Source organism: Notechis scutatus, chromosome 4, assembly GCF_049901735.1.
Source record: "Notechis scutatus isolate UNSWTSFEM ecotype Mainland chromosome 4, rNotScu1.2, whole genome shotgun sequence".
In the NCBI taxonomy this organism is placed as follows: domain Eukaryota; kingdom Metazoa; phylum Chordata; class Lepidosauria; order Squamata; family Elapidae; genus Notechis; species Notechis scutatus.
In genome coordinates this window covers 19,064,752-19,083,948 of record NC_142012.1, presented here as the reverse complement: position 1 = coordinate 19,083,948, position 19,197 = coordinate 19,064,752, and the positions used below count along the sequence as shown (strand labels likewise).

General features: G+C 39.9%; 1 protein-coding gene across 1 annotated transcript in view; it reads left to right on the top strand.

Moving 5' to 3' along the window:
* Window positions 1–10,015: 10,015 nt before the first annotated feature.
* The window catches only part of UNC5C (unc-5 netrin receptor C), a 358,016-nt gene continuing 348,834 nt past the window's right edge, over window positions 10,016–19,197 (top strand). The window contains exon 1 of the mRNA XM_087962879.1: window positions 10,016–10,954. Within this exon, the coding sequence (XP_087819005.1) occupies window positions 10,828–10,954 (127 nt within the window). The 5' untranslated portion in view covers window positions 10,016–10,827. The remainder of the gene's footprint in view (window positions 10,955–19,197) is intronic.

The window sequence follows — 19,197 nt, the reverse complement described above, 5'->3', positions numbered from 1 at the left end:
TATCCTGTCCTGTCCTATCTTATGTAGAACTGAGTCTTGGATGTGTCAGGAGAAACATAGAAATGGAGCTCTTAAAAGTTCTTAATATAAGAACAAAAATGGGTAAGTCCTAAATGAATGTAGATGAAATACAAAAATGAGGCGATTTAATCATACAATGAGAATAAGGATCAATTCACAAAACAGAAGTAAGAAGGTAGAATAAATGGGACTTGATGGAGGGAAAGATCAAAGATCTTTAACTACATAGTTACATAGTTACACTATGTAACATAGTTATATAGTTACATAGTTACACTGTAACTACAAAGCCAAAAAGGCATTAAGAGTTGTTAACCTAATCTTACATAGCTTTTTCACTGGTAATATTACACTAATAACTAGAGCATACAAAACATTTGCTAGACCAATACTCGAATACAGCTCATCAGTCTGGAACCCACATTATGTATCTGATATTAACACAGTTGAGAAAGTCCAGAAATATTTCACAAGAAGAGTTCTCCACTCCTCTACTTGTTGCAGAATAACTTATGCCACCAGACTCGAAATTCTAGACGTAGAAAATCTAGATCTACGCCACCTTCGGTCTGATCTAAGTATAGTATATAAAATCATACATTGCAATATCCTACCTGTCAATGACTACTTCAGCTTCAACCATAACAACACAAGAGCACACAATAGATACAAACTCAAGGTTAACCGCACCAGACTTGATTGCAGGAAATATGGGTTCAGCAACAGAGTGGTCAATATCTGAAATACTCTACCTGACTCTGTGGTTTCTTCTCCAAACCCCAAAAACTTTAACCTTAGACTGTCTACTATTGACCTCACCCCTTTCCTAAGAGGTCTGTAGGGGGCGTGCATAAGCGCACCAATGTGTCTACTGTCCTATTGTTTCTTTATTTTTCTTATATGTATCCATTTCATGTATTCATAACTATGTTTATACTTATACCTATTATCCTGTAAGTGATTGACAAATCAAATAAATAAATAAAAATAAAGAAAGAAAGGTTGTCGATCAATTCTTCAGAACATAAGAAAAACAAGAAAAAGACAATCTATGTAGCACTGTATGTACCTTGTGGTAAGATGGGCAGAAAATGAATTAAATAATAATAATAAATATATTAAAAAATGGAAATAAAGATTGGAATAGCAGTAGAGTATAGAAAAATATAGTGAATGGTATTTTGGTATAAATTAGTTCTAGGCATGCTTCTTTCTATTTTTCTTATTTTTGGCCTTCAATTCCTTTGGCTTATTTGCCTTTTTATCATTTTGCTTAACTTTACTTATTCCAGAATGGAATAGCATGATGGATTCGTGGGTATGTAATGTTGTTATTGCATTGTATTTTACAGTTAATTTTCACTGTTGCTAACATCTACTGTGCCTGCTACACTCAACTGAAAGATAAGATTTTTCTCTACTGCTATTGACCAATAAATAATATTTTGTTCAAAATGGCTGCCAGGGTATGCTTACAAAACAGTTTCCCTTCTGGTGGCAGCAGGTAGGTTTTGCTGAGTTTTGAAGAAGAATGTATAAATCACATTTCCAAAGCATCTCATGTATGATATCCATAATCCCAACACCTTTTTCGAGTTGGCAGCTGTTATATCTTCTTGTTTCCCTAAGGGCATGTGGAGAAAAGGAGGAGGAGAATATGTTGGGAAGTTCTTAACTACTCCATTACAGTTTGTTTCTTTGTTTCTTTCTTTCTTTCTTTCTTTCTTTCTTTCTTTCTTTCTTTCTTTCTTTCTTTCTTTCTTTCTTTCTTTCTTTCTTTCTTTCTTTCTTTCTTTCATCTTTTCTTTTTTTCCTGGCAGAACTCCAGCATTACCACAGATCTGTGCGGAATGAAAGAGAGGGAGAAGACAATTTTCCATGCCTGGAGATTCAGAAAGCACGAAAGGTTGTTTTAAAAAAGGGTTGTTGAAAGCAAAAAAGCCTTTCCTATTTTATTTTGCCTTTTATTTCAACCCCACCCCATCCCAAAGACAGCTCTTTTTAAAAGTTTTTTTTTTTTTTTGCCTTTTGGATTTCCTTACAAGCTTTTTTTATAAAAAGACGAAAACGTATTTTTCTTTTTTGCTGCAGTTGACGGCATATGCACCGCTGGTGTCCATCCTTTGAAAAGCAATTTTAAAGGGAGGCTCCGCTGCTTCCCATCGGATACTCCAGTTCGGATTTTGCGAGAAGCTCGCGGAAAGCTGAGCTCCTTTGGATGGGGAGCAGAATTGCTCTCTGTTCTCGATTCCTACAGATAAGCGATCCCAGGCAGCATTTTTGGGGCTGGGGGGAGTGAGTACAAACTTCGCATTTCCCCACATTTACTCATCGCTTTCCCTTCGTCCCGCTTGGGCGCGCTTTAGGCAACAGAATGGATCTCTCCGTTATGCCGTTCGCCCTAGGAGTTTCAGGAGGGAATCCCCGGGAGTTTACAAATAGATCGCAACTTCCCATCTCAGGATCGGGGTGCCGTTTGCGCCTTTGGCGCAACCGATCGCCCTGCGGGTGAATCCCCGTCCGAGAAAATGGGGTAATTGGGAAGGCTTTCGAGCTCGGTTCTGCTTTATATACTCTTTGCGCAAATTTCAGGCAAATCCCGTATGCGCCCCCTTCTAAATGCCCCCTGCTCTGGCGAGCCAGTTGAGCCGCGATCCTGGAATGCTACTCTTTGCTTAGGGCTGAGCTGAGAGGCGCACCGATCGCAAATCTTGGAGCATCTAAATATCCAGGTTTTCTAAGATAAATAAATCTAGCTTGGCTGCCTCTTTTGAAAGAGAGGTGAAAGAAGGGATTCCCCCGCCAAGGACACCTAGTGGGTGGGGGGAGAAATAAGCAACTTTTTCAGCTTATGCTTAACGAGGTAGCATATAAAGCTCACCATCTCACTTATTTTGCGTTGAAATCAGCATGCAGTGGCATCAATGGGCTAAGGAACTCAATTTTCCTTTTTTTCCCTGTTACTTTGCGGGATATCCCATGTGTTTTTCTTGATAATAATAGGAAGTGGTCTAGCGTTGTCTTCTGGTGAAGCATTTTTCAAATTTTCTAAAGGTAAAGGTTGTCCAGTTGTGTTGGACTCTAGGGAGCGGTGCTCATTTCTGTTTGTTTCTTAGCCAAAGGAGACAGAAAAAAAACCTGAGATTTCGTGGTGGTCTCCCATCCATGAACTAATCAGGTTGGACCTTGGTTTGCTTTTCAAAACCAGCTACATTTAAATCCCTGCTGAGAAATTTCTGGCCTGATATACATACATACATACTCATTTTGCCTGTGTCTGTGTACACATATGTGTGTGTGTGTGTGTGTGTGTGTGTGTGTGTTGGGGTGTGTCACATAAAGAGAAAGAAAGAAAGAAGAAAGAAGAAAGAAAGAAAGAAAGAAAGAAAGAAAGAAAGAAAGAAAGAAAGAAAGAAAGAAAGAAAGAAAGAAAGAAAGAAAGAAAGAAAGAAAAAGAAAAAAAAGATGCAAATTGTGTTGTTGACATAATGGTATCCCTGGTTGGGGGATTCCTTCCAATAAATGCTTCCAATACGTATATTGCCCTATTCAAGGCTTTTCTGAGGGGGACTAAATCCTATTTTGCTTTAGGTCCAATCTAGTCATAAGTATAACTAATACTTCTATTAATACTACTTCTTTACACTTGGTGCTTTTAGTGGATGTATGAAGAGTAATCAATATACTGAGCGGCATGAGATTGCTTCCCCTTTCCTCTTTCTTTAATTTCCACCTCATGTAACTCCCAGTTGGCTGAATTCTGGAAAGAGATACACCCCGTGGGACTTCTTCATCAGTGAATGTCTCTGAGCAGCACATTCTAGCTTTATGGATTACTGGTACAGTCCCCAACAGTTCTACACAAAAGCAAGCTAACTTCCCTGGAAACTATGCATAAGATTAAAGCAATTATAAATATTATGCATGTTCTCCCAAGCATGGTGCCTGCAGTACTTTACTCCTAGGTACCTTGAAAAAAGAACAAAATTATCTATAAAATGACTATGTATCTTAAAGTTAGAAAGTTCTATGCTGTAAAAAGAATTTTACATATTATGTAGGAACAGAAATGTAGCAGTCTTCTTTATTGATGTACGTGACAATCTAAATATTAGACAATTGTATAACTGTTGTAAATGCACTTCACTTGCTATTAGTGAAACAACAGATGGTGTATTGTATTTGGTTTTAACTTTTTCCACTTTACTGGTTCTTATTGCAGGGAGAAATGTTGCAACTCTTAATTCTGTATTAATAATTGTCATCACACATCCACTTTGCTTTTGAGCATACATTGAAAGTTTACAAAAGGCATAAAAACCCTTTACTCTCTTTAATTTCTCTTTCTGTATCTGAACTGAAACTGGTAGTTTTTTGTTGGAGTAATAAAGTCACACAAACCATTTCCCCTTCCTTGATAATACGTGTGAAAGATTAGGCTGTCCAAGCCATAAATCATACATAGAAGCACACACCTCGAATTCAAATTTCTTAATAGTTCAGTAGGTCATCTTATTGGCTTTACATTAAGTGATAATTAAGTTGCCATAGATGCGGAGAGAAAGTGAACCATGCTAATTACAAAATTATGTAATTGATTACAAAACGTCACATTTAAAACATACTAAAAGGAAACAAAATATGTATCAAATATGCACAAGGGGGCAAATTCTTTAATGACCAAAAACACCAATTTCTTTGTTGTTTCCTTCCTATGCATTAGTACTACTGTTGGCCACCACCATTTGTTTCAGTTATTTCATATTGATCAATTTGTTTCCTTTGGAATAGTTTGTCCCTTCAACCAGGATAAAATAGGGCCTTCTGAACTCACTCCTTTCACTAGAATATGTTCAAGTGTGGGTTTTGTGGTAAAGATATTATTGTACATTTCCCACTACTTCAGCATGCAAGGCCAGGTAAAACCAAGACTTTCTCCATTACTTTGCCTCTTAACAGTGTAACAATGGGAAATGTTTATACTAATAAAGAAGAACATTTTTAGCTCAGGATTGATATGAAGGGTCCTGGGAGCTCTCTGTTGTTGTTGGTTGTTTTCTTGCAGACATTTCATAACCCAAACTAAGTAACATAATCAGTGCTGATGATATTACCTAGCTTGAGTAAAGGAATGTCTGCAAGAAAACAAGGAAGCTCAGAAAGGACCCCTCAAAATGTTTATAATTTGTCCCTTTATATTATTTATTTATGTCCTGCCTTTATTACTTTTACAAGGTGGTGAACATATCCAACTCACCTTTCTCCTATCTTCCACACAACAACAATCTGTGAGAATGAATTGGTCTGAGCAGTGGTGTATTAACCATTAAGCAGACTAGGCACGTGCTTAAGGCACCAGATCCAAAGGGGACACCACAAAGTTGAGAATATGGCTTTGTTTGTACAAGATTTGTCAATGCTTAGGGCACCAGTGAGCCTTCATCCACCAGTGGGGCTAAGAGAAAGACTGGCCCAACGTCACCCAGCTGGCTTTCATGGGTAAGGGTGGACTTGGATTCACAGTCTCCTGCTTTCTAGTTTAGTGCTTTAACCACTAAACAAAACTGCTTCGTTATAGTACCAATAATTGGCTGTCATGCTCAAAACATGGTGGAATGAGAGACAGAGTCAGCTTGTTCCTGGTGCATGACTTTGGAAGTCAGTTTTCCAAATTTCCTGGTGTGAATGCTGCATTCATCCTCTCCTAGCGTAGGATCCAGGATCTCGGGGTGCTCTTGGGAAGAGATCCAAGATGAAAAGGGGAATGTAAGAAGTTGCAGATAAAAATGAGAAATCTAGGAGCACAAAATAATGTTTCTGGTGCTATAATACAGCCCAATTAATTCTTCAGGGCAAATTATCTATTCAATACTTGGTCCTAGGAATATTTATTATCTTAGCATGGCCTGGGAGCTTTCCAAAATTGTCACAGTATGCATTCCAAATCAAGCCCAACCATGTCTAAGTCTTCCTTTAATTGGTTAAATGCATAAAAGCATAATGTCTAGCACACCTAATAATGAGTAATCCATTAGGGCACAGCACAGTGAAGCACATAACATTTTCATAGTAATTGTTCGCATGTATCTTAAGTTGAGTCTCCTTTAGTTTACTATGCAGCAAAGAAATAAGCCATTAACACAATTAACAGATGTTGAGTTACAGAGTTAATTTTGTTTTTTTAATTAGTTGGCCAGAAAGCAATCCCAGGAATTGTGACTAGGTATTTTAGCAAAATAGCAGTATATATGGAACAAGGCAAGAAATAAATGCTTTGTTCTCCTAAGTTAGTAAGCAAAACCTATTGCTTTTTCAAGCAGTTTTTTTTTGAAAATGCATGCATTTGATGTATTATTTCAATTTGCATATTCTTTTTCACCTTAGTGTGCTCAAGGAAGAGGAAATGGGAACCAGTATATATTAGTGAAATCTATCTTCTCACATTTAGAAAATGGGCATTTGTCTTTTCTTTTTTCTTCTTTTGGTTATGCCAAAGATGCAAAATACTGCATTTTTCCTTCAGATAATGCAACCAGAAGTGGGTTCTGCCCCAACCACATATTTTGAGGCCTACCTGTGTCTTCCATCCTTATGCTGTCCAGATATTTTGAGATTTCTGGAAGTTATAGTCCCAACATGCAGCAGTTGGTATTGGTGTCAGTGCTAGTTAATCTAGGCTGATCTTGAAAAGCTAAACAGAGCTAAACACACCTGATTAGGACCTGGAGAAGACACCATGAAGTACTCCTAGACTAGACTGGGAGGTTAACAAAACACCCTACAAGAAATAGGAAACAACTGTACTTCCATTTTGTCACCAATATGGATATGTTTATAAAGTCAGTAGAAAGACTCAGAAGCAGAAAGGAAATTTTATTTCTTTTTAGTCCTAACACTTTTGGAAGGCATCAGGTTACACAACTAATCTACATGTTCACATTTGTCAGAGTGCATTGTTCCAGTGTGCTAAGCCACGGTATATTTTACCAGTTTGTAAAACCACAGAGGCAAGCTTTAAAAAATACCAAGTCATAAACTCTGCTTTATAAGCTACAAAGATTATGGATTGCTATATTATCCTAAGCCAAAACCAAATGACACACTAGCTGTATTCATGAACCCATGGATAACTTAATGATTATCATGTTAAGCAGGGGTGGGATTCAAAAATTTTAACAACCCCTTCTGTGGGTGTGGCTTAGCTGGTGGGCGTGGCTTAATGGTCACGGCTTGGGTGGTCATGGCTTGGTGGTTATGTTATTGGCTGGGTGTGGCCAACTCAATATCACATCGAGGCACGCATCTCCTTGCCTGGCCTTTCATGACTGTGGGGATGCTACAACAGTTGTGTGAAAAATGGTCACAAGTCACTTTTTTCAGTGCCATTGTAACTTTGAATGGTCACTCCACACAAGCAAAGTACCAGCAAAGGAGGGAAAAAAAACTCCAGAGACGTTCCTGAGACAGGAAGTCTAGTCCTGCCAAAAATGTAATAAGGGTTAACGGAGAGGCAGTTTCTGTAAGCAACACCAGAATGTTTCCTTCCTGCCTTCCTTACAGGATTAGGCTAGTAATTTCTTCTAACAACCGGTTCTCTGAACTGCTTAGAATGTTAACAACTGGTTCTAGCAAATAGGTGCGAACTGGTAGAATCCCACCCCTGATGGTAAGCTAAAATGCACTTGGCTAGATTGTGGTTCAGTGTCCAAACCATTCAATGTAATGTGTGAGCTTAACCAGTGAGTTTTGTCTTGTTCTTGAGTGAATTTATGGTCTTACAGAAATGTTCCTGTACTCTACTTCTTTAAAAACAATTCATTCCCCAAAACATATCCATTATATAGTCCCAGCAGTGAGAGTATTGTGCACACAAAGATGGAAAGATTCCACTACCCATTATGGAGGAATGGTTAATGAAGTTGATACATTGTTGAAATGGATAAATTAACTACTTTGACTAGAGAAGATACATCATCTATGTACTTTTGTTTATTGGACTCCTCTTATGGATGCTTTGTGTAAAAATGAAACTTGTGACTTATGGTTTTGATGATTGGACAGTATAGATTATAGAAAGAAGAGTACTATGAACTAACTTTAGAGATAAAGATGAAATGTAAATGTACTAATAACTGCTATGAAGAATATCAAAACCATTTGTTTCTATGGTTTTTCTATTTTTATTAACTATTTTCTTTTTTTCTTTCACTTTTTGCTTTTTCTTTGAATTCCTTCTCTTTTCCTTTGCTTACTGCCTGTTCCTTTGTCTTGGCTTTTACCTTTATGTTTATTTTTTTTTAAATCAAAATGCATTTGAGAAAAGAAACCTGATGGCTCACAGGGGTTTGAATTTTTTTAAAAAAATATCAAATAGCAAAGAACTCTTGTAAACGGAATTATCCACTGAGTGGGGAGGAAGTCTTTATTTTTACTTTAGTAAGTAGTACCACTTATTCCCCTTAGAAGGGCAACTATTGTTTAGAGAATCTCAAATTGATTGCCAGAATAGTTAGGAACTAGCCACGGCAGAGAATGAGGTGGCTGGATGGAGTCATTGAAGCAGTAGGAGTGAGCTTAAATGGACTCCAGGGGATGGTAGAGGACAGGAAGGCCTGCAGGAACATTTTCTATGAGGTTGCGACGGGTCTAACAACAAAACGTTAGGAACTAGCAACAATCTTATTGTGGATGTGTTGTGATGGTCTACCTTCTGTTTTTGTCTACAATCAGCTACTCCAGAAGGCCAGCCCTGCCTCCCTGACAGCTGGAGAAAATGTCTTTATTCCAACTAAAAAGACACTGGTAGGTGGCATTTCCGTAACTACTAAACGATTGCCACACATGGATAGTGCTTCTTCCATCCAATATAGCCAGGACCTCCTAGTTGATCCACACTGCTCAATCCTAAACAAGGTTACTCAGAAATCCCAAAGGTGCTTTTTCTACAAGAGGCAACTGGACTTTCTGGTTTTTCTTTGGAGACGTAAAGCAGCTTCTTCAGCTCTGAGGTGAAGAAGCTTCTTGGATGAGAAGCTAAATGTCTTCAAAGAAAAACCAGAAAGTCCAGTAAGGAGAAACTTTCTGATAGTGAGAACAATCAACCAATGGAACACCTTGCCCTCAGAAATTGTGGGAGCGCCATCACTAGAGACCGTCAAGAAGAGATTGGACTGCCATTTGTCAGAAATGGTTTGGGTCTCCCCTTGGGTGGGGGGTTGGACTAGATAATCTATAAGGTCCCTTCCAACTCTGATTATCTGTTATCTGCTTTACAGCTCTCTCTAAGCGGTTAACAGAGTCAGCCTATTGTACCCAACAACCAGTTGCTTCTTGGAGAAAAAGCACCTTTGGGACAACCATGACCTGGATGATTGAGAACCTCCATATATAAACACTTACTAAGAAATGAATCCCTAACCTATCCTGTTGGGGTTTATAAGACACTGGTAGGTGGCATTTCCATAACTACTAAACTATTGCCGCACACGGATAGTGCCAGGACTTCCTAGTTGATCCACACTGCTCAATCCTAAACAAGGTTACTCAGAAATCCCAAAGGTGCTTATAAGACACTCGCAAACGTGCCTGGCAGAAACCTCACGTCCACCTACTCCTTATTTATTTATTCATTTCTTCCCGTCGCTTTTCTCCAGGTGTTCCGAAGTGGTACTCGCAGCATTTTTTACCTCCGTTTCCACTTCCCGCCACAACCTACTTTCGCAGAAAGCCACTTTCGTGACCGTCCTTTTCAAAATACTGTTAGAAGGAGGCTTGGTCTCACTTCTCCTCCCTTCCCTTCTCCCGTCTGGGAAACGCGGGAGGATAGTAAGCGCTTAGGATTGCGAACCCACCCGGGCACCGCCGCCCGCCTTCTCTCCTCCAAGCCTTGAAGTGCGCAGGCGGCGCGAGCAGGGAGGAGCCACTTCTGGTCCGAAAAATCCAGCTCCGGGCTTTGCGGCGTTGTGGGGGGGGGAAGCCGAGAGCTTCTTGCCTTACTACCGCGAGGTGCCTCAGCCGGGGCTTCACTCCGCAGCTCGTGGCCAACATTCGGGAGGGAGGGAAGAAGAGGAGGAAAGAGGAGGAGGGAGCGGGGAGTGTTGAGAAGGCAGAGGGCGAGTACGGCGCGCCGACTCGCTCCGCTTTCACGCCGGCGTGGCGGCGCGAAGGGGAGTGTGCTGCTTCTGTCGGGTCGCCGCGCCTGCCTCCGGAGGGAGTTGGGAAGGATGCTGCGGGGAGTCGGTGCCGCTTCTACCACTCCGGGCTCGCCAGCGGCTCCTGCAGACTTCTTAGCCCAGGCTATGAAATGACCATTCCTGGTCGCCTCGGAGTCGCCGTCGCCTGGACGCCTTTCCCTCCGCGCGCAATTCGGGCTAAGGAAGCGCGCTACCCACCTTAGGGCTGCGTTTCCCGGCCAAGCCAAGGAGGCTGAAGAAGCAGAAGCAGAAGAAGCGGCAGAAAGCAACGGTCGGGCAAGGGACGCTGTGATCTCCAAGTGGGGCTTGAACCGCTGCCCTCAAGCGGCAGTCGGGGACCAGGAACCGGCGCAGCGCAGCGCAGCGCAACGCAAGGCAAGCGTTTCCCGAGCGAGCAGGCGGGCGAGGGGTCCGCCGCGACTGCTCCCTCCCCGACGGAAAGTCCAGAAGGGGGCCCCCGGCGGGAGGACGAGAGCTGACGGAGGAACCGCCGCTGCTACCGCGGCCGCTGCCGCGTAGGAGGTGGAAGACGGCGGCAAGGGGCGCGAGCCGGCCTCCGCCTTCGAGGGCTCTTGGGCGTCGAGTCTCCCCCCACACACACACCGGAGCAGCCATGGGCAAAGGGTTGGAAGCCGCCGCCGCCGCCCGCTACGGACTGGGACTGGGATACTTACTGCAGATGGTCGCATTGCCCGCCTTGGCGATCCTGAGTGCCAGCAGCCCCGGCTCGGCTGCGCAAGGTAAGGCGGCTTTTGCTCTTCGCCGGAGCTCTCTTCCTGCACCTGAACGGCCGCTTTTCCCAGAGGTTGGACGGGGCGGACGCCTCTTTTCCTCGCCCCTTGTCCGTTTTCTTCCTCCCCGACCGCCGGGCACAGCTAGGCAAAAAAGCCAGCCCTGTCCGCTTCTCTCGCTTCCACGGTTTCAGGCGGAGAGGCTGGAGCGGGGCGGGCGGGGGGGGAGAAAACCCGAGCGCAACGGGGACAAGCGGCTTCCAAGCCACTTTCCTGTGCCCGGCTTGCAGCTCACGCCGGCTGCGTGTGGCGGTGGAAAGAAAAAGTCCCCGCGGAGTTTGAGCCGGATTCAGCGGGCGCTCCGAACTCTTTTCCCCCGAAGAGACTTGGGGGATCGGCGGCGTCTCGGGTGGGCGGGAAGGCGTTTTGCATCGCTCTCCGCTGCCCTCCTTTGCAGCGAAATCCAAGGGGAGAGAACTGCACTTTGGCAGGCGCCGGAGAAGCCCGAAGCTCCTTCTTGGCTCCGCTACTCCGGATTGCCAAGATTATGCGGGAATAGGAGGATTTCCCTTGGAGAAAGTGGGTCCACCGCCGTCCGGGGGGCAGCCTCCTTCGGGAGCAGAGCTGAGTCAGGCGGGGATAAAGAGCAAAGTGTCCGGTTTAAGATTTGCTCCGAGGCGGAGAGCGGGGCTCGGTAGTTGAGGACAAGCGGGCAGCGTCGGCTGGGTCCCTTCTGAGGTTCCTTAGTTGGAGAAAGATGGAGAAGAAATAATGAATAGTCGCCTGCTGCTTTGCAGACAGAGCTGCTGCACTTCTCCATCTTTCAGCCGGCTCCTATAGATTTATTTGGGGCATTATTTAATCAGTGGTACCGGTCTGAATCGTTTCAACTCTACATATCTCTCTTTAGGTATTTTTTTAAAAAGTTGCCTCCTTCCACAGTAAAAATTCCACAGTCTCTCCTATTTTCCTCTCCTGCTCTTCACTAGTTTGATCACACCCATGTATATTCCCTTCCCACTCACTTAGTCGCATGCATGTCGTCAACAGATGCTCTTCCTTCTCCAAATTGTGGTTGCCTTGATAAGTGGCATGTTTAGTGTGGCGAATGCTATTGTGTGTGGAGTTGATTGCCTTCCTTGCTTTCTGCTTGATCTCATGTTAGGTGGTTGAATAAGGCTGGCCCTTTGACTAACCCTCTGGAAGTTGATTTTCACTGGGGAAGACTTCGGAGGCAAGGGACTATTAGCATATCAGAGGTCATTCTAGAGAGGACCCAGCGGTGACAGGTTTTGGCAATCGTGAAGGGCAACAGAACAGGAAAGAAAAAGAATTAGCACAGTGATGCTAATGGACCACAATCTAAAAATAAGAGTGCCATGGGGTAAGCCTATGGAAATAAACCCATTGAACACTAGTTTTCTGTCAGGGTTGCTGATCATATCAATGGGGCTTGTGTAGGAGAACTTCTCAACAAACAGTGTTTTATATTCAGGAGTTGAATAAGATGCCTTTAGATTTTTTTTCTTTCAGATTTCAGAAAGATGCAGGAATAGGTTCTTCCTTGGCTTGAACTCATTGCTTTCAGGTCTTTTGTCAAATACTTCTTCATACTAAGCTATTGTAACACAGGGCTTATTCCTGATTGTTAATTTGTACTAAAATACTGGAAAGTTAGAGAGGGCTCTTTCGGAAGTCAGTGCCCTCTGTCTAAGCATAGCATCAGCACCAGATTACTGTACCACTTGGTGTCTCTGTCTTCGTATTGCCATAGAAATAATCTTTTACAAAGTTTCCTCAGGCTGCAATTCTTTGCCCACTTTTTGGGGAAATTAAACTTAAAAAGGGAACTTGTGACATGTATGGATTTAGCTTTCAACCATTCGTTATAATTGGTGATTATTTTTTTTTTTAAAAAAGCCATACTTTTCAAATCCAATTAGTAACTTTTTTCAGAACATGAATCAAAACTCTTGTTCCCATGAGAATTGCTACTACCATTGAATACTAGCAGAAAATATGACTATTAAGCCTTAGAAAGTTTGCTTTTTGTGATTTTGGATTCGCTTTTGAAATGGGGGGGGGGTTCTTCCTACATGAGGAACAGACAAGAGTTCATCCAGTTCATATCCAAAGTCTGGCAGTCTGATGAATTCCTTGTTTTCAGCTCACAATTTGAAAGTAAACAAAAGGGTTAATGGGAGAACAAAGCATGCTCACTCAAGACAGCCAGATGAGAAGAATCTGATTAGTAGTGGAAAGTGAAGAGATAGGGGAGAGGTAATATAAGAGGGACAATTACTGCTTCTTTGTATATTAGGCATCTCAAAGAGTCGTGGTGCCTGAAAGTTGATTATTGTTCTTCTACATGCTTTGCTCAGCAGGAATAGAGGTATCCTGAGCCTGCTTCTTTCTGTACCTCCCACCTAAAATGCAGTTTTCCCAAAAAAGAATGAAGCTTGTATACAGTATTCATTATCTGTCCAACATTGTTGACCAAAATCAAAGCCAAGCCAGAATTGTGTCTGCCTCTTTGCAGGCTCCTCTACTTTTTGTTTAATGATTTGATATATTCTGACTCCTAAAGTTTCATGTAATACAAATTTCTAGGTTATTTTTTTGCTTTGTTTGCTTACGTTACAGGGCATTTGGTTTGTAGGATTCTTTCTGAAGTTGCTACCTTGAACTTTCTTGCCACATATCAGCAGCTGAATAATAGGATTTGAAAAGAAATGTCATTCTTGTGTCGATCTATATACTGTGTACAGAAAAGATGAACATTTTCATCAGATTGAGTAACCCATTTTCATTGTTACCATGGGGAAAGAAAGAGAGAGCAGAAATACACATTTATTGCAAGCACAGCTGAGAAACATTCTGGGGGAAAGAGACTTGTGTGTGACAAAGTTGTTGGACATTTTCCAGAGCTTTTGTTCTCAGTCTAAGCAAAGTATAGGAGAAAGCCACAGCAAGCATAAGGCGTCTTAGTGTGCATGTGTTTCATTTTGGGGGACCCACAGCACCTGAAAATGTCTTTCCTTTCTGTCCTTACCATTTTAAATTGGTCTCTAGGGTATATAGATAGGATTGATTTGGGCTATCTGACTTTTTAGTGTAGTATCATAATAGGGATGATTTCAAAAAATTGTTGCATTTCTTGAGGGACTAGCAGGAGTTGAATGGATTGAACAACATTTCCAACATAGGAATATCCCCTTAAAGCTACAAAGAAGTCACTGATCATTTTGTTTATTGTTCTTTGAATCAGATGTGAGTATAGCATTCATGGGGGTGATTATATCACTTGATGTTCTTTGTACATGAAGCTAGTGATTTTTACATTAAGCATATATAAAGAGATTCTGTGTATGCATATGCAAAAATAAACAAATAAAATGGTGGCCAGTTTGAAGTTCTAAAATTTAGAACTTCTAAAAGTTCTAAATTTGAAACTCAGACCATGGCATTACAATGCTGATAGTATGTTTCATGATAATTTGTGTAATCCTGAATTAACTTGGTTTCCACATTAATGATTACTGTTATAACCTTGGTTGTCATGATATCACCTGAAATGTGATAAAAACATAGAAAACTTTCTATTACTACAGATAGATGTAACTATAGTAACTAAGTATGAAAGATCTTCTGCTATTTTTATGCAGGGAAGGGAATTCTTCTGCAGCATTACACTGCATGTTAATTTTTAATTGGTTTATTCCTTTTTCAATTATACTTCCTAGTCTTGTGTTCACTTTTCATAACGATGAACATGACCCCAACAGCTTACTCATTTTCTGGTTTTAATACAATATAATGAATGAAATGATGATATCCCATGTTTGAAGGAATGATAATATGAAAACAAACTAATTAATGCAATTACAAAATTAAAATATAGGTAGGATGTATTCATACATCTACCAGTATATTATTATGAATGTTGTAAAAGAAAGTGGTACAATCATTGGAACTCCTTCCAACAGTGGAGAAATTTCCTTTTTTTTTAGTTTTCGTTTGTTACTTACCTGTTTCAGAAGTCAAAAGTGTTTTAAAGCAGATGTCAGTTAAGACAACTATAAAATAAGTATTGAACAAATAAGTAAAACTTTGAGCTTAATGCACCTATTGTTTTTGCATGACTGAGATACAATGTGAGGTTACAATGAGCAGAGTTTTTTATTTTATATTTTGCGCCTTCTGATTAAACCTTATGCACTTCTGAATAGACTTTATGCACCAAGACATAAAACTTTACACCAATCCGATCATGGTTTCATTGATTTCTGTACCAAAGTATTTTCCTCCTTGATTCCATTGCCCTTTATACTTTTTGCCCATGGATAAAGTATTACCAGCATTTTTGAACAGTTCCTTTTTTGTGGGGAAATCTGTCTAATATTTCAAACTGAAGTTACCTTTGCAGATTTCAATTAAATCTACATTCCAAATGCAAACATTGTCTAAAATTCACCTTTTTGTTTTAAAAATCAAACGCATACTCTGAAAATATTTTAATTTTGTTTGCTTGTATTACAGTATTATCATTTTATAATTATTTAAAAGTTTGCCCTGTGTTGGTTTTTTTGAGGTGGGCTGGATGCCTTGGGCATTTCTGGAATCCCTTTTACTACATTTTGGAAATATATTCCCTAATTCAGTAATTGTTTTACACCTTTCCCTAGAGACATGTACTGTATTAGTATGAACAGTTGTTATTCAGGGCAAAGGATAAGGGCAAAGTATATTTATAATTAGATAGGAAGAATAACTTTATTTTGTTTTATAGCTCTTTTAAAATCTTTTAAAATATTGAATTGTGTACACATTTAATTTTATTCAGTTACTGCAATTTCTTATTCTATTTCTCAGAAACTATTATGTGTACAGAATATAGAATAGTATTTTCAGATGAGTTACACAAATAATGAAACGAAATTCAATCTTATGCTGTCACTTACACCGTTTTATTCAGTATTACATCATAAAACCAGTACTGGTAATTTCCAGTAACAAACAGACATACAAATGTGATGCTAATGTATACTGATACTGATGTTCACTTTTTTTAAAAAAATAGGCCTAATTAATTTTCGCTTCCATGGTAGAGTATTCGTAATAATATTATACTAAGTAGAAATGGTTTAACCATATTTATTCAAAAGCAGAACTACATTTGCTGGCCATAAACCTAGCTGCAATTATATAGACTTTGGAAGAAAAAAAAACTCTACTCATTTGGAGTTGTTTTGAACTTTTTAAAATTTCAATTATTAACAATGTTGGGAAACTGGTAGCTATCCAGATGTTGAAGCATTCCAGTTTTCATCAACCCAGACCAGCATGGCCAGTAGTGCTGAATGTTGGGATTTGAACCCAACGGTATCTGGATTCCGTTATCTGTATGAGCAAATTGCTGGTATCAGTACAAACAAGCTATTTTCCCATTCAGACTGGCTTTTTAGATCAGGTATTTTTTTAATTATAAAAGGATATTGTTATATTTCTATTTCTGCATGCAACTCTTGCATATCAGCACTGTTTAGGCTTAGATTAGACTAGCAGAAGTGATCATTCTTTTGTGAAATGTAGTTCTGGGAACTAAAACTTCTACTTCTGATGTTTCCACTTAGCAATACATTTAAAAAAATGATTTAAAATCCTGTGATGATGAAGAACATGATGACGATGACGATGGAGAATAATCCCAGTCCACCGATCTGTATGGTCATTCATATTTGTCCTAGAATCACCCTCTTTGTTATCTCTGAAAATAAAAGGGATCTAAAACACTGAGAGAAAATTTGCATTCTGCCAGTCCTCAAATTCTTTTTGTATAGAAAAAATTGTTCTGCTGGGTCCACACTAAATAATTACTTTTGAAATAAAAAACATTAACTTAGTAATATTGTAATATGACCAGGTTAGTATAGATCAAAAAATTTCAAAAAAATAAAAAATACAGAGACAATAACTTTAGCCATGTACTATATAATTATTTTCTTTATCTTTGTTTCAGTTAATTCTAATAAAAGTGCCTGACACAGAACCTTTCCCCAAATCCAGGTTATTTGTGCTAGCTGGTTCAGATATTATTAACATTATTTTCTATAGCAAAAACCTCCTCAAATTTATCTTTAGTACATGGATATGTCCAGATAGTTTTCTTCAAAACAGCATGGAAGAGCTTTGACATTGCATGCTTCTGGGATTCCTCCCCGCTATTTCTGCTATTTCGTAGTTCGGTTTATAGCCTTGGGTCTCGTGATTTCTCACACAAGTGCTAACTGATCTAACTCTTTCAGAATCTGACTCAATATTAGATATGGTTGACCAGGTACTGCCTTTAGAATTCAAATGGTTACCAGGGTGAATTTGACATTTAAGGATAATATAAGGAACAATTCTATCATGTAAAAATTGGATGCAGAAAGCCTCACTCATTGTGGACCAAAACATTGGTTTATATATTTCTCTTGTTCAACAATTTATTTATTCAGCTGATGAGATAGCAGTGATATTGGGGGAAAAAACAGCCACTAGGTGAGATTTTCCGTCTGATGTCTTTCCTTAGGATTTAATTCAGTATAAAAATGGAAGAAGATTGAGCACCACTGGAAGATGATTATTTATTTATTTATCCAATTTATATACCCCTGATGTCAATGAGTGACTCTGGGTGATGAACATAATTAAAATAGCAATAGCACTTAGACTTACATATTGTTTCACAATGCTTTACATCCCTCTCTAAGTGGTTTACAGAGTCAGCATATTGTCCCCAACAATCTGGGTCCCCATTTTTACCCATCTCGGAAGGATGGAAGGCTGAGTCAACCTTGAGCCAGTTAGAATCAAACTCCTGGCCTGGGAGTGCAGAGTTAGCCTGCAATGTTGCATTCTAACCACTGTGCCACCATGGCTCTTCGTATACATAAAGTGAAAACAATAACAAACATTATAAAAGTTAAAATACAACAACTAAAGAAAAAACAAGCCAAATCACTATCACAATCAAGAAGTTGTAGATACCTTTTGCTTACTTTATCATCCAGTGGATAAAAGAACTCTACTTCAACTTCTTCTGTGGAAAAATTTCTAAATCAATTATCTTCTATTTAAAATGTGAACTGGTAGGAGTAAAGGCTAGAAAATATATATACTTAGAGTATTAATATAATCTAGGTAGTTTCTTATTTTGATAGATTTAATATAAATCACTAGTTCTTAGGGAAACAATTGAACTCTTCTTCCATATTATGCCTTAATGCATTATGAAATGAATTGCCGCTATTGGATATAGTGACATTCTCCCCATATGGGAAACAATCAGATTCTCTGGTGCCATACACAATATTGACCATCTATATGCTCAGAAGACCGTGAAAGATTAAAGTTGAAAGTGGGGGCTAAATGCTATGGATATCCCTCAGATTTTGTCCTATTTGTTCCTTGTGTGTTTTGTACATATGTTAAATTTCAAAAAGCAAAAACCCATCCCAAAGAGCTTATAATTAGATTCAAGTGATCATTTTAAAAAGAAAGAATAAAAGAAGCCATATGTGCAGATATTTACCTCAGCCCACTGTATTAGCAACAGCAGCAGTTTGAAAATGCTTGGTGTGGAAAAAAAATATAATATGTGAATATGCTAATCTTCAGGGATACACTTTTTAATTAAGCACCTAAATGCATTTTGTTGCCCCCCCCCCAAAAAAAGTGAGAGAAAGATGTTGCATGGAGAAAAAAAAACAATTATTTTGATGCATCAATGAACTAGCTCTATTTGATATATCAGACATAGCTTTTTGTAAAAAGAAGCACTGAATAGGGTTTGCAACACTTTTTTTAAAAAAATTATGTTCTGGTCATAAACATTTGAGAAACCCAGCTTAACCACTACTGTCCTTTCTTCAGCTTATACCACTAACCATAGTGCTTTACTTAGAGCAGCATTGTCATAGTTGATTTCATTGAGGGCTGCATCAGGGTTGTGTTTGACCTCGGAGGGCCAGGGTGGGTATGGCTAGCTCGACATCACTCGTGTTGGTGCCTGTGGTGAAAACAGGGTCCTGGGCTCCGTTTCTGACAGCAACGGCCTCCTGCAACCCTCTGCCTGCAAAAACAGAGTTCAGGAGGGCCACACGTGGCCCTCCTGAGCTCCGTTTTTGCTGGCAGAGACACCGCAGGCTGGTCCCTTGCTGTTTTCAGAGTGGCCCCGTGGGCCAGATCTAAGCACCTGAGTTTGACAG